This window comes from Rhinopithecus roxellana, chromosome 5 (genome assembly GCF_007565055.1).
Source record: "Rhinopithecus roxellana isolate Shanxi Qingling chromosome 5, ASM756505v1, whole genome shotgun sequence".
Classification (NCBI taxonomy): domain Eukaryota; kingdom Metazoa; phylum Chordata; class Mammalia; order Primates; family Cercopithecidae; genus Rhinopithecus; species Rhinopithecus roxellana.
The window spans coordinates 151,738,552-151,753,863 of NC_044553.1; the positions used below are offsets into that span (position 1 = coordinate 151,738,552).

Here is a 15,312-nt window from a genome sequence, read left to right on the forward strand (position 1 = left end):
GAGACGGGGTTTCACTTTGTTGGTCTCCTGACCTCACGATGCACCTGCCTCAGCTTCTCAAAGTGCTGGGATTACAGGCTTGAGCCACCGCACCCGGCCTTGTTTTGTTTTGTAGGACAAAAGTCATTTCCAGCTAGAGGTGGAAGTTTCTGAGACTGGGGATCCTGTCTGTTTGGTCTGCCACTCCATATTCCCAGACTCCAGGAGGAGTGGACTCAAGAAATATTCCCTAATGGATTGAGGAGAGGTAAAGCCTAAAGTGGCTCAGGAAGCTAGCCCAAGTTCATTTTTCCAGGAATTATCCACAAGTGCAGAAATGAATGCTGATTTACTCAATTTTCTTGTTTAGATTTAAGCAGCTCACCCACAGAAACCTTAGATTTTATCTTTATATCCTTCTGTTAAACCTAAGATGGTTACAAACTATAAAGCAATAACTTGTTAGTGAGGCATGAAGAGTGAGATGCTAGGACAGAATTTAGCACTGAAACGATAAAAAACATTTTAAAGTAAGAGCTTGCCAGTTGCAGTGGCTCATGCCTATAATCCTAACACTTAGGGAGGCTGCACTGGGAGCATCACTTGAGCCCAGGAGTTTGAGACCATCCTAGGGAACGTAGTGACCCCTGTCTCTACAAAAAATTTTGGAAATTAGCCAGGCATAGTGGTGTAACACTGACTGTAGCCCCAGCTACTCGGGAGGCTGAGGTGGGAGGATCATTTGAGCCTGGGAAATCGAGGCTGTAGTGAGCCGTGATCACACCACTGTACTCCAGCCTGGGTGACAGAGCGAGACATTGTCTGAAAAATAAAAAATAAAAAATAAGAGCTCTTTTGTAGCCATTTTAAAAAATGGAAATTAGAAAACTTTCTGTTTTGCTTTTTTTTTTTTTTGAGAATCCTAGACTCTAGATCATGATCTCATTTCCTTTTGAAATTGGAAAATATTACTAAGCCTGGGTGTGAAAGCAAAAGCAAAGCTCAGAATCTAGGCCAGGTCTCTGACCCTCTAAGGGCTCTGAAAAGCAGGACACATCCAGGTGCCTGGTTCACATGGGCGCCATGCTGAGCTTCCTGCAATCCTGCAGACCCCTGTGAGAGGAACTTTTCACTCAAATTTGTAAAATAAAATTTCTCAGAAATGTCTCAATGAAATAATAGAAAATAATGAAACTGGTAATTCAGAATAAAATGTGTGATTTCCAAGAAAACGATGATGATGATGATGATGATGATAATAAAATGCCTTGAATGATTGAAATCCTAGAAACAGAGAGAAAATCAACCTAGAAAACCTCCCAATTCTACCCTCCAGGGGTGCAATGACATCTATAATTGAAGACTATATGCTGCACTAGTGCTAAAACAGACTGTATCCAACTCAGCAGATTCTATACAAGCCATTTATTTGAAATGCCAACTATATGTAGGATAGTCAGTGTTACATGCTTATCAGTAACAGTAGAAAAATAGAAGCAGTGAAAACCTCTGTACAACTGTAATGGTACTCAAAAGAGAAATGTCTCGTTTTACAATGCTTCACACAGACGAATTCAAGTTTGGAGGTACCTAAATAAAAATACTATATATTTCTTTAAAAATCACTATGTACAATTGAAGCGTAAACAAGTTTTACAAAGTACTGGTTATGCAGGTTGTAGAAAACACTTGCATAGGACATGAAATCAGTTTAAGAAAAATTTCTGAGCCTTTAGCATTGAAGGCACTTGACTTTATAGCAGTAACAGCACAACCACAAGAAATGCAGTGTTGTAGACGGTTTTCCACCGCTCTGAAGCACAGATGTGGTGCATACACAGCAAGGAGAGTTCAGGAACCCTTATCTCTCAGCCACCCCATCAAAGAGCAGGACTTGGTACCGCCTGCCAATGTAACCCAGATACACAGTCACATGTAGGTACAGATGATGAAGCTTCCAGAGCTTATGTGACCTCTTAGACAGAACTCACATAGACACACAAATACAAGAGGTTATTTTCAAGACACACACTTGCAAGTAATCTTTCTATAGAAATGGCCACAGCATTATAATATTCAGAATATGGAAGATTGACAGTCTGAGATTTTCTAGAGGAAAAAAAAAAATCAAAGGACTTGCCAATAGGATAACTACATAACAGATATGACAATCTACAGGACAAAAAGACATGTCACCAAATATTGTTCATACAACAGCGTTAATGGAAAACAGTAAAACACCTTTTAGCAGTGTGCATGTTAAGTCTTTTATCTGTAAGATTACCTGTAATGAGGTTTGAAAGTAAATCACTTAGTAGACAAAGTAAACTACCGCAGAACCAGGAATAGCACCCATCACTGCTGCTTTAATAGTCACTCCAGAAAGCTGAAAGTCAACCGAACAATGAAAAAAAGTCAAAGAAGCATTTCCCTTTGAATTCAGTCCTAAAAATATGAATGCCTTATAATTAATTTCAAAATAAGTATCTTACAAGTGTTTCATGAAACATTTTTTTTCTAAATTCAGCATTATGAAAATATATATTTTGCCGGGTAGTTACTGAGAAACGTCAGTCCTTTCAACTCTAGAGAATGACGCATGGAGGTCGGCTTAGAGCCCCACTGCCGCTGGCGCGTGCTTCCAATTTGCCTTCTGCATCGGCACCTTAATGCAGATGTACAAGGACTAAGCTCTTTGCTAGAATGGCAACAACAAACCAAAACAAAAATCCAACGAAGGATGGCAGGTATAATAAAGTTTCTGAGGAAGCAAAAACAAGAATTAGGTAAGGCTTCATAAAGAATTCTATAAGAAGACTTAAATATCAAGAATTCGCTGAAAAGCCTCAAAGCCTAACGGGTTATTGCAGTGTCAGGCTAGCTGAGGTCTAGGGACATGTTCCCAGAAATAAAGCTAAAGGGGGCATGTGAGAATGGGCGTGGAAAACTTAAACAACTATGTTTCAAATACTTTTTGCCTTTCATGCTGCTGTTTTTTTCCTTAGGAGCCACGGGTTGACTCTGAACTTAAAATTATTCATAAAAATCACAAAACTAAAACAATAACATAAGAAAAAAAACCAACAGCATCTTTAAGAAACTTGAATGTCCTCTCTTGGCTCTAGCATGTAAACGGTAGTTCTCTAACCTCAACACACAGCGGGCACTGGAAGTGGTGATTGTCCAAACGGCCTGATTGTCCACAATCTCAAAAGGAGATCTGGTATTTTTGTGATTTGGTTCTCACTAAATTCCTATACCAAGTAAAATGCCAGTTCCCATGGCCTAAATTTTATTTTATACATATATATGCTTTTTTCTGAGAGCAACCTTACTTAGACTTCACATTTATCTTAGTACAGCATTAAAAAAGATTTAATAGATGGGTTCAAAAGCCAGAGGCACGTAGCTCTTCAACCTACCTTAGTAACCATACTTCACAAGATACATTAAAAGTCCACTAACAGCTCATCTAACACACACAAAACCCACACCTGTTAACCTTCTGCAAGTCACACCAGTCTGCAATCCCACAGATTAAAGCAAGTTTTCCCTTTATACACATAGTTTTAGCCAGGTAAGCTACTGTATGATTAAAAGCAAACTTTATAAACTAAATAATCTTAGGAATAGTGGCCATTTACTTTTATAATTATATTTCAGGGATATGAGAGAATAGTTCATGAATTTTCAGAAAAATGAATGTGTGGGATCAACATCTCTGGTCTAACATTTGGAGAAAAAAAAAAGGGTCAGGGATGAGTTTTTTCTCCCCATCCAAATTAGGTCTACTGTTTTACTTGCAGTACCAGCGCAGTACATGAACATGTCAACATACATATGTGGTAGAAACACACATCAAGGAATATGATGGCATTCGCTTTTGTTTCTGCAGACAGACAGAGGCTGGGCTTCAAAAGACACCGTTTTCTATTATGAGTCAAATTTCTTACAAATGAGAACAGAGGCCTGTTTTTCTCTTTAAAAAAGGAGCCTCCAGTGCAATGCACAGCCGACCTGCAGATTAGTGTTAACTCTGGGAGCTTGCACCACCAGCGTCACCGAGTGCATCTGCACAGCAGCTAACCAGCCAGGCAGCAGAACGAGCGGCGGCAGTTTGCCGGTGTGTGCAGACGCACGACATGTTTCCCATCTTGGAGACTATCTACTGTTCGGGTTTTTCTAAAATGTCAGATTATTCCTGAGTGTATATCCACAGGGTAAAGGAGGAAAAGACCGTAAGAGAAACTATAGTTTTGGGAGAAATCAGAGTTGTTGACACCCAACAGAAAACCTATTTACTTCAAAGTGCATGTAATTCATTTATCCGGTAGCTCGTAGAGGCTTCCTAGCCCTGCATAGTTTTCGAGTGAGTGTGAGAGATTTGTGGTTTTTTATATATATACATACATAGAAAAAAGGCTCCCAAATATCCTGTAGAGGAAGGAATGTTTGGAAAGCTTCTTTTCTTCTAAGTGCTACGGCTGTGTGTTTATTATCTGTTTGTAAAAATACAAAGTAAATGCTCAAATAATGTTGAAGTGATTTAAAAACTCAAATACTAATATATTTACAGTGGAGAGTAAGAAAAAAACAGTCCTTAGCTCACACATTGCCCTTCCAAGGGAGAGGATCCGGAAAGACCCCATGTGCTCAGTGGTTTAGTAAATGCCAAACCAGCGTCCCAGTGGAGTTCAAGTAGGACATGTAGTGTTTAACTGAAAACATTTTTTTTTTCCTTTTTTGTTGGTGAGAAAGCATTATGCATTACCCAACACCAAAATTTAGACATACTTGGAAAATCGTTTAAAAGAAAACATACGTTTACAAACACCAAATAACATCCATGAGACTGAAGCCCTTTTGTTTTTTTCCCATAGAGAGTAAGAAAATTAAAGGCAGCAAGCAGTCAGTTCCCCCATCGCAGCTGGAGAGCTGATGCTCAGAACCAGAAATTCTGTCCGTGTGCCCTTTAAGTTACTTCTCTATTTCCACTGCCCCCCCTTTTTTTTTTTTTTTTGGAGACAGGGTCTCACTGTTGCCCAGGCGGGAGCACAGTGGTGCAATCTTGGCTCACTGCAGTCTTCAACCTCCCAGGCTCAAGCGATCCTCCCACCTCAGCCCCCCAAGTAGCTGGGACTACAGGCGTGCACCACCATGCCCGGCTAGTTTTTTTTTTTTTTTTTGTATTTTTTATGGAAATGGAGTTTTGCCATGTTGCCCAGGCTGGTCTTGAACTCCTGAGCTCCAGTGATCTGCCCGCCTCGGCCTCCCAAAGTGCCGATCACAGGTGTGAGTCACTGTGCACGGTCTCCACTGCTTTCTAATTCCAAGGGATGCAATCTCCTTGGAGCCTCATTTGGTGACTCTAATCCTTATGACCAGAATGTGCAGGGATTCTGACTGCATCCACACTGGAAATATAACAGCTTTAGCCTGGGCACAGAAGGCTTTTCTCCTTCCTGTTCTTTCCTGAACCAGCAAACTTCAGGACCCTGACTAGACTCCCGCTGGAGGAATGAAGCCCAGCTCCTAGGACTTATTAAAAAAAAGGACATTAGATTTATGGAGGCTGAGCAGGAAGATCTCTGAACTGAAACAATTACTGAAAAGAGAGGAGCATTCTGACGTGCTGTTCTTTGGAATTTCTATAATTAAAAAATAAACACAACTATTCCGTAAGAAAATACATCTTAGTGTGCAATCCAATGCACATGGATTGGTAGATGAAAGGTAAAATGCAAAAAAGTATGAAAATACAGTCCTTTAAATGTGGCAATAAAGTTGAACATACTGATATAAAATCAATAGAGAGAAAATAAATGTACAAGTGCAAAAAAATTCCATCATTTGTAAAGAGAAATAAAAAGTGCCAGCCTGCTTGTTCTTAAAAATGCTTCCCGACATAATTGTTCAAACACAAATCAGACAGATGCAACATTTAAAAAAAAAAAAACCTTCGTAGCATGCTGTGTCTAATAAACACATATATACACAAAAACTACAACAAAATCATGTGAAACGGAGTTATCAGCTGGCATTGATAAACTGGTCTGTAAGTTGTTGGGTTACATCATAAAATGGGATGTTTCACATCTCAGGCACAGACGACTTGGAGGTTGCTCTCAGAGGGCAGACTTTTTGTAGAGGAAGTCCGGCTTGCTTGGTGACCTCCTTCCTCTGCTTATGGAATCTTCCCTTTCCAAATCTGTATTTCTCTGAGCTCCATGGCCCAGGGACTCACTGTCTGCCAGTCTTCTACTGGATCTCTCTTCGGGAGCTTCAGAGCTACATGCAGAAAGTGAAGGTCTGTTAGGAGTCAGCCCAAAAGTCAAGTCAGTTTCTACTGCGGTTCGTCCCCTGACATGGGCTGGACCGGTACTAGCATTTTCTGGGGCTGCCAAAGGAAAGTCTGACCGCTGGGGAGGTTGCTCAACGATGTCCAGGTGTATCGGCTCATTCTTTTGTCTGTGTAGATGCCCATCAGGGGAAAGTGGATATTCTCTCCTAGCTTCTTCCTGTTTTTTAGGAGACGTCTGGCCAGGTAGGTAGGCTGACTTTAAGCCACTTGGTGATGCCTTATTGTGGCTGTACAAATCGGGACCAAAATATCCACCTTGCGAAGGGGAAGGGGTGCGTCTGCTGGGAGCAGGAGTAGAAGGTCTGCAAGCAGCATTTGAGAAGTCATAGAAATCCGGATATTCCTGTGGATTTTCTCTGGCGTCTGTTTTTTGCTCTAGTGTGTGTTTTTTCCGAGAAGTGTGTGTATGTCTCTGTGAAATACATGACAGATGCTGGGGAGGCCCTGGTCCTGCTTCAGAAACTGACTGGCTTAATTCTGTGTCTACAGCAAGCTCTGGAAGCCTCCTGTCCTTGAGTGACAGTGTGGACACACCCACTGCGATGTCGGGCATCAGATCATTCAGCACAGGTTGTGTTCGCTGCAGACAGACAAAAATGGTGGGAGGGTTAAAAAAAAAGGACCCATCCTCTGTAAAAATGTTCACTGATTTTGTTTCCCAATTATAAAAGTAACACATACTGATTTTTTTTTTTTTTGAGATGGAATCTCACTCTGTCTCCCAGGCTGGAGTGCAGTGGCATGATCTCAGCTCACTGCAACCTCCACCTCCCGGGTTCAAGCGATTCTCCTGCCTCAGCCTCCTGAGTAGCTGGGATTACAGGTACATGCCACCACGCCCAGCTCATTTTTTTGTATTTTTAGTGGACACGGGGTTTCACCGTGTTAGCCAGGATGGTCTCGATCTTCTGACCTCGTGATCTGCTCGCCTTGGCGTCCTAAAGTGCTGCGATTACAGATGTGAGCCACCGCTCCTGGCTGAATTTTTAAGAATTATAAAAATATAGAAAGCTATAAAGGCAAAAAAAATCACTTCAATCTTTTGAACAGAGATACCACTGTTAGCATTTTGAGGTCTTTTTTTCTCCTTTGCATATATATTAATTTTAATGAAATTTAGTACATATATAATCTGTCACTAAATCTTTGAGAACACCATTTTAAATTATTATGTCACGTTCTACTGCATCAATGAACCATGACTTAATTTAATCATTCTGCTACTATTGGACATTTAGGTTGTTTACAATTTTTCATTATTACAGTTAAGACTGCAATGAACATACAAATAAATTGCCTTTAAAGGGAGTTTTATTTAAAATATAAAGTAGTAGAATTTTGTAATTGTAGAACCGAGGGCCTGGGCCAACAGGATGGGAATCTGGCTTACCAAACATGGCCAGCCTTTGCCATTCTGGGGCGGGGGAAGCAGAGAGGGGAGGTAGAGAGGTCTAAGAAGCTGAGAAAGGCTTTCTGTGCTAACAGTTCTCCTGCAAACGTGGCGAACTTTCCTGAAACCCATCGGACTTTCTGTCACAGTGTGGCACACACCAATCCCACAAAGTGACATGGTAGAGGAAGGGCAAGGATTCTCTGTATGCCCAGGCAAAGCGGCACGACAGGAAGCAGAGTGACTATGGTGGGCAGACTAGGCTGATTTTCCAGAAAAAGGCTAAAACTACAAAGATTGTGCTGAAACTTCAGTGCACTGAGCTCAACTGCAGATCTAAGAGGATGCTGGCTATTAAGAGATACAAGCATGTTGAACCAGGAGAAGATAAGACAAAGGGACAATTGATCCAGCTGTAAGCATCACCTTTTGTTTCACGGTGAAAATAATAAAATCTTGAGGTTGGCCGGGCACAGTGGCTCATGCCTGTAATCTCAGCACTTTCGGAGGCCAAGGTGGGCAGATCATGAGGTCAGGAGTTCGAGACCAGCCTGACCAACATGGTGAAACCCTGTCTCAACTAAAAATACAAAAATTAGCTGGGTGTGGTGGTGCACGCCTATAATCCCAGCCACTCAGGAGGATCACTTGAACCCGGGAGGCGGAGCTTGCAGTGAGCCACGATCGCACCACTGCACTCCAGCCTGGGCAACAGAGTGAGACTCCGTCTCTAAATAAATAAATAAATAAATAAATAAATAAATAAATAAATTAAATAAAATAAAAATAAAAAATAAATAAAATCTTGAGGTTATATTAAAAAGTTGAGAAAGGATCATAATTTGACTCAAGCTTCCAATAAGCCATATTTTAATGAAGTTTCCCTGAACTAACAAGTCAATCTTTTCTTCTAACTTGCTACTGATAGCATGTGACTGAGTAGGAAGACTTAACAATCTTTTTTTTTTTTTTTTTTGAGACAGTCTCACTCTGTCATCCAGGCTGCAGGACAGTGGTGTGACCATAGCTCACTGCAGCCTCAACAACCTCCCAGGCTCAAGTGATCGTTCCACCTCAGCTCCCTGAGTAGCTAGGGCTGCAGGCATGTGCTACCACATCTAGCTAATTTATTTGTTTACTTGGTAGAGTCAGGGTCTCACTATGTTTCCTAGGCTGGTTCTGAACCTCTGGGCTCAAGTGATCCTCCCACTTCAGCCTCCTAAAGTGTTGGGATTACAGGTGTGAGTCATGGCACCTGGCCAAAAAAAAAAAAAAGAAAAGAAAAATCACTATGTTTTTCAAGTGTATTATATAAAACCTCTAATACAGTGTAAAATCAAGCAAAGAATCCTCTATCAATTTACTAGCCACCTAGCCCTGGCTACTACGATTCTGAGTGAAGTGGGGCCTCTGCTGATGAGCTTCAGAGGCAGAGGCACACCTGAGGCCTCATTTTCTGCTCATCTTCTGAATGGGGAGTTTTCCCACATTATTCCTGATGGTATACTGTACTTAAGTAGGTGTAAGTAGCTCTTGCTTCTTGTCCCATTAAAGCATGTGGTAGAATAGTGGATTTTACAGAATAGTAGAAGTTAGGGACAAATTGTAGACCTGTGATTGAACAGAACATGAAACCGGTATATTCCTTTGTGCTGCTCAGTAACCCCATTTCTTCCTAATCCTGCCAAATGAGCATAAAGATAAGAAGATACTCAACTCCTCCATACACACCCCTTGGTCTCTCTCCTCCTGTCTTTTCTCATTCAAGTACACTAGCGTTTTTCCCTCTTTTCCATACCCCTCAAGTCTATGCCTGCCATTTGTCAGCAATACTTCTGGGCACTGCTGAGTCCCAGTGGGGCTCTTGGGCCAAGAAAATTGCTTCTAATAGTCCATAAACCGAATATGAAGCAAGTTACTGAAGTGCTGACTTACCACTTGCTTCTCAGATGCTGCTGCTGCTGCTGCCGCTGCTGCTGCTGTTGCTGTTGAGGTGGTGGTGGCGGCAGCAGCAGCCACCGTCTGTCTGCCCAGTCCTGCAGTGCTGGTACAATCAGGTGGTGCAGCTTTCACACTCGGCAAATAGACTGGGGGAGGGCCAGCTTTAGGAGCTGTTCTGGAGTGGAACAGCGAATGATTACAGGGATAAGAAAATGAACGTGAAGGGTGCTGACTGGGAGGTCTTTGTTTCCAGCCTGCTTTGAGTTGGTTATGGATTGGGGTAGCTGGGGGGTGGTAGGGAGGTGGTGGAGGGGGCAAGGGTGGATGGAAGGCCACAAAAGAGTCCAGATCTGTAAACATGGTTTCTGCAGGAGGGGTGCTGTTTACGCGACATCTCCCAGGTTGCCTCATTGTCAAGAGTGGACTTTCATCCCCAAAACGTTCATCAGGAAAGAATTTGTGGGGATTCTAAGAAAGATAAAAAAAAAACAAATAAAAAACAAAAATGGACATTTATTAGCGGATTTCATAAATAGAAATTTATAGGCTGAAAGAATTAAGTGAGGTACTTAAGAAAACCACAGTCAGCAAGAATAAAAGGCATATTTTATTTTTCTAGGCCAGAAGCCCAAGAAAAAAAATCACCTTAGTTATAGCACAAAGGCACAGAGTGCAGCCTAGGACACAGCCATGAAAGAAAGCTGCTTGATCGAATGCTCCACAAGCAGGTCACTCATCTCAGATTATGTGATAATGCAAAAACCGGTAATAAAACCAAACTCTAATATGTCTTTGCTAACAGATTAACATTAAATGCCAAAGGAAGAAAGGAATACAACTGAGGATGTTCTAGAAACTTTCTGACAAAACATCTATGCCTTCTCTGTCTGAAATAAAAACTACAAAATACTATTCGGTACCCATTATACATGACTAAGTTTGACCAATATTTTGGTAAACATAAAAGAATATGTCATGCAATTTAAGATATCAAATTCAGACACAATTCAGAATGGCAAAAGGAAAAGAAATGAGTAGAAAACCAGATTATATATTTTAAGGAGAAAAACTGTAGCAAAAAATGAAAATCAACAACCTAAAACAAGAACCTAAAAATGTTCAGTAGAAAATTAGGACAGCAGGGGAAAAAAGAAGAAAAAGAACTTAAAAATGGTTTGCTGACTTGCTGAAGAACCCTATGCCATGTTTATTCATTCGTTCATTCGTTTGTTCGTTCATTCATTCATTTCATTCACTCACTTATTTTTTTGAGACAGGGTCTCATTCTGTCGCCCAGGCTGGAGTGCAGTGGTGCAATCATGGCTCACTGCAGCCCTGACCTTCTGGGCTCAAGTGATCCTCCCACCTAATCTTCCCAAGGAACCGGGACTACTGCGCATACCACTATGCCTGGGTAATTTATTGTATTTTTTGTAGAGATAGGGTTTTGCCGTATTGCCCAGGCTAGTCTTAAACTCTTGAGCTCAAGAGATTCGCCTGCCTGGGCCTCCCAAAGTGCTGGGATTACAGCCATTGTGTCCAGCCTATCCTTTTTTGTTTGTTTGTTTTTGAGACGCGGTCTTGCTCTGTCACCCAGGCTGGAGTGCAGTGGTGCGATCTTGGCTCACAGCAAACTCCACCTCCCAGGTTCAAGCGATTCTCTTGCCTCAGCCTCCCGAGGCTGGACTACAGGCCCACGCCACAACACCTGGCTAATGTTTGCATTTTTAGTAGATATGGGGTTTCACCATGTTGGCCAGGCTGGTCTAGAACTCCTGACTTCAAGTGATCCGCCCACCTTGGCATCCCAAAGAGTTGGTGTGGGGAAAAGAAAGAGAGATCAGACTGTTACTGTGTCTATGTAGAAAGAAGTAGACATAAGAGACTCCATTTTGTTCTGTACTAAGAAAAATTCTCCTGCCTTGAGATGCTGTTAATCTGTAACCCTACCCCCAACCCTGTGCTTGCAGAGACATGTGCCATGTTTACCCAAGGTTTAATGGATTTAGGGCTATGCAGGATGTGCTTTGTTAAACAAGTGCTTGAAGGCAGTATGCTTGTTAAAAGTCATCACCACTCTCTAATCTCAAGTACCCAAGGACACAAACACTGGGAAGGCCGCAGGGACCTCTGCCTAGGAAAGCCAGGTACTGTCTAAGGTTTCGCCCCATGTGATAGTCTGAGATATGGCCTTGCAGGAAGGGAAAGGGGAAAGACCTGACCATCCCCCAGCTCCAGCCCGACACCCGTAAAGGGTCTGTGCTGAGGAGGATTAGTAAAAGAGGAAGGCCTCTTTGCAGTTGAGATAAGAGGAAGGCATCTGTCTCCTGCTGGTCCCTGGGCAATGGAATGTCTCAGTGTAAAACCCGATTGAATGTTCTATTTACTGAGATAGAAGAAAACCGCCTTAGGCCTGGAGGTGAGACATGCTGATGGCAGTACTGCTCATTAATGCACCAAGATGCTTATGTAAGTGTGCATCAAAGCACAGCACCTTTTCTTAACCTTATTTATGACACAGAGACATTTGTTCACATGTTTTCCTGCTGACCCTCTCCTCACTATTACCCTATTGTCCTGCCACATCCCCCTCTCTGAGATGGTAAAGATAATGATCAATAAATACCGAGGGAACTCAGTCTCTCCTCCCACCTGACGAGAGAAACGCCCACAGGTGTGGAGGGGCAGGCCCCCTTCAGTTGGGATTATAGGCGTGAGCCACTGCGCCTGACCACATCCTGTCCTTTTAAAGGGTATGGATTAAAGGGGTTTGGAGTTTGTAGCAAGAAAATGAATCACCTGACCAGATGAAATTAAATTTTATTTAAGGCTCTGATTCGATGGTCAGACTAGTTTACAAATTTTATCTTAACTGCAAAACCAGTGCTATTGTTTTTGTACCTAATAATTACTAGAAATAAGTTTTTTCTTTTTTCCTGGTAGGTTAAAAAAGAAAGCACTTATTGTTTGATTCTCATGCTTGGGTTTGAACCCTCATGCAAGAAATTTCTTATAAGATGGAAAAGAGAAATGAAAGTGGGCATGTGGAAGGTGTGTAAGTGTGGTAGTAGACCAAACCTCAAACCTAGTGACCAAACAAATAAGAGAGAGCAGTGGAAGTTCAGAATTTTCTACTTCCATGCCATCTCTGTTTGGGCATGCACACTATGGAATTTTTTAGCAGTCACCACTTGTATGCTTGCTACATACCAGAAATATAGCTGCTGTACAATAGCACTCTGGATCTTCATAACAATTTATGTTACAGGTAAAGAGCTGTTGATGCCCAAGGTGGTTAAGTAACTCATTCCAAGTTAACCAACTAGTCAGCAGCAGAGCCAGGATCTAAACCCAGTTCTCATTCTAGGCCTCTGCTCAGTCCACTCCATGACGCTGCCTCTCACCAGGAGGGACTTGCAGGTTATCAAAGACACCAAAGGCAGCGAAAAGGCACATATGAAGAAAATGAAATAAGCCAAGGACTCGTCAGGATGTCTACAATACTGCCTGTCTGGTGACTGAGGCTCCCTGTTTTAAACAGTTTAATGTCATTTCCTACCTGCAACAGCTCTGCAGCAGCATCTGCAAGACCAAACTCTCTTAGCACTCGAATCTGAATTTCATAGCTGACGGTGGCGCCTTCCCCGCAGTTCAGGGCATAGGCCCTCTGCACCTGCTCCGTGTGCCGCAGTTCCTGCAGTCGTCTGACCATGTCTTTCATAATGAGGAGACGAGGAACTGGAAGGAGAAAAACAGTGGGCAAGCAAAATTCCTGAGCTACACAAAAGATGACCCTGTGAGCCCAAGGGAAAAAAGCATGTATTTCATACCAGAATCTTATAAGTTTTTTAGATGGTATTTTAATTTCCTGGGGACATATTCATTTATATATTTCTAATTAGTTTTCAAGGTTTTAAAATTTCACTATGCCCAAAAGGCTCTTGATCATACTGAACAGCCTGAGTTGTATTATTTTAGTTTACAGTTCAAATACATTTTTACTTGCATGTATTCTCATCTGAATCTCAGGATATTTCAGAAGTCTTTAAATATATTCATTCTATTATTCAAATAATTTTTTGAGTCCTGATTGTGCACCAGGGATTGGACTTGGATATTAGGGTGCACAGAATGAAACACATGATTCCTCTTCAAAAGTTTCTGGCTTAGTGATATGAACTAAACCAGAAGTAAACAAATACAATATAAGGTCATAAATGCTCCTGGAGAGAAATATGTAAAGGACACTGAGGCACTGGGAGGAAGGGCACCCAGCCAGATTGGGGACAGACAAGAAAGGCGTCAAGGTGTACACAGAGCAGATTCTTGAAGAATGAAGGGAAATCAGATGGGCAAAAAAAGCTTTCTGAGCAGAAGGACTGGGTATGTGTAAAACATGCTGAGACAGCCTGGCAGAAGTGGTTGGCATGGCCAGCAGAACTTAGGGTTCAGAGCTATAAGCAGGAAGAGTTCAGAGCTATAAGCAGGAAGAGTGTGAAGAGAGGAGGCAGAAAGATGGCTACTGGCAGATCATGGATAAAGAATTTAAACTGTACCCTATGCACAACAGGCAGTCACTTTTGCAGGAGGATGACAGGATCAGAGCTGTGAACAAGTGCACTCCGATGTTAATGTAAAATGGGCAGGCATGCTGTGACTGGAAGGCTAAATCAAGCTTGCTGTCTGCCTTTGTAAATAAAGTTTTACTGGAATGTAACTTACCCATTCATTTAGGTACTGTCTATGGCTGTTGTATGGGAGGTGAGTAGACAGAGGTAACAGAGACTGCATGGCTTACAGAGCCTGAAGTATTTACTATCTGGCTCTTTCTGGAAAAAGTATGCTGGCCGACCAGCCAGTGTAAAAGACAGAATTTTGAGTAAGATGAGAGGTGGGAACACTGGCTAGAAACCTGAACTAGGGCTATAGCTGTAGGGCTGCAGAGGGGATGGAATCTATAAATATTTATGAGAGAAACTGACTAGAGCAGTGATTATTATTTTTTAGGGATAAAAGGAACTAGCATTTACTGAGTGCTTACTTTGTGCCAGGCAAACTCCTGTGCACATGCTTCATTAAATCCTCACAATTCTAGAAAGGAGGTATGAGCCCCAATTCATGGATGAGGAAATTAATGTTCAAGAAAGAAAATATTAATACCATGTCCAAAGTCATACAATGTAACAGAGCCAATATATGAGCCCCTAATCCTCTGCAACAAGCTATCTATCCTTTCATGAATGTGGTGGGCAGGGAAGTAAGAAGCAGCCAGGATGCTACCAGAACAGGGCCATACCTCATTAGCTAAACAATAGAGAGACAAGCCTTATTTTTCTGAGCATACTTACTTGAGAATGTCTAGACTTTTGAGATTGAGTTGTAAGATTAAATTATGCTGATTTCCAACTGCATTAACTCAAGCCTAAAAAGCCAGGCTAATTAGCAAAGCTTCAAAATCTGCACAAATCAGCTAAAGAAATATTTCTCTTCATGCTTTTAACTAATGTATATTTCAAGTAAATATGCAGTGGTCAAATTTGATACGGTAACAACTGAAGAAAGTCATGAGCCCCAGAATAAAATATACGTATTCAATTAAAAGTTCTGTCACTATGTCTTTTATGCATCTTTAATTACAATA

The 15,312-nt window shown here is 41.7% G+C and overlaps 1 protein-coding gene across 1 annotated transcript in view; it reads right to left on the reverse strand.

Annotated features, from left to right (window-relative positions):
- Nucleotides 1-1,389: 1,389 nt before the first annotated feature.
- The window catches only part of BTBD7 (BTB domain containing 7), a 113,927-nt gene continuing 100,004 nt past the window's right edge, over nucleotides 1,390-15,312 (reverse strand). The window contains exons 9-11 of the mRNA XM_030930115.1: nucleotides 13,231-13,409; nucleotides 9,666-10,139; nucleotides 1,390-6,920 (exon numbers count right to left, since the gene is read on the reverse strand). Coding sequence (XP_030785975.1) covers nucleotides 6,105-6,920; nucleotides 9,666-10,139; nucleotides 13,231-13,409 — 1,469 coding nt within the window. The 3' untranslated portion in view covers nucleotides 1,390-6,104. The remainder of the gene's footprint in view (nucleotides 6,921-9,665; nucleotides 10,140-13,230; nucleotides 13,410-15,312) is intronic.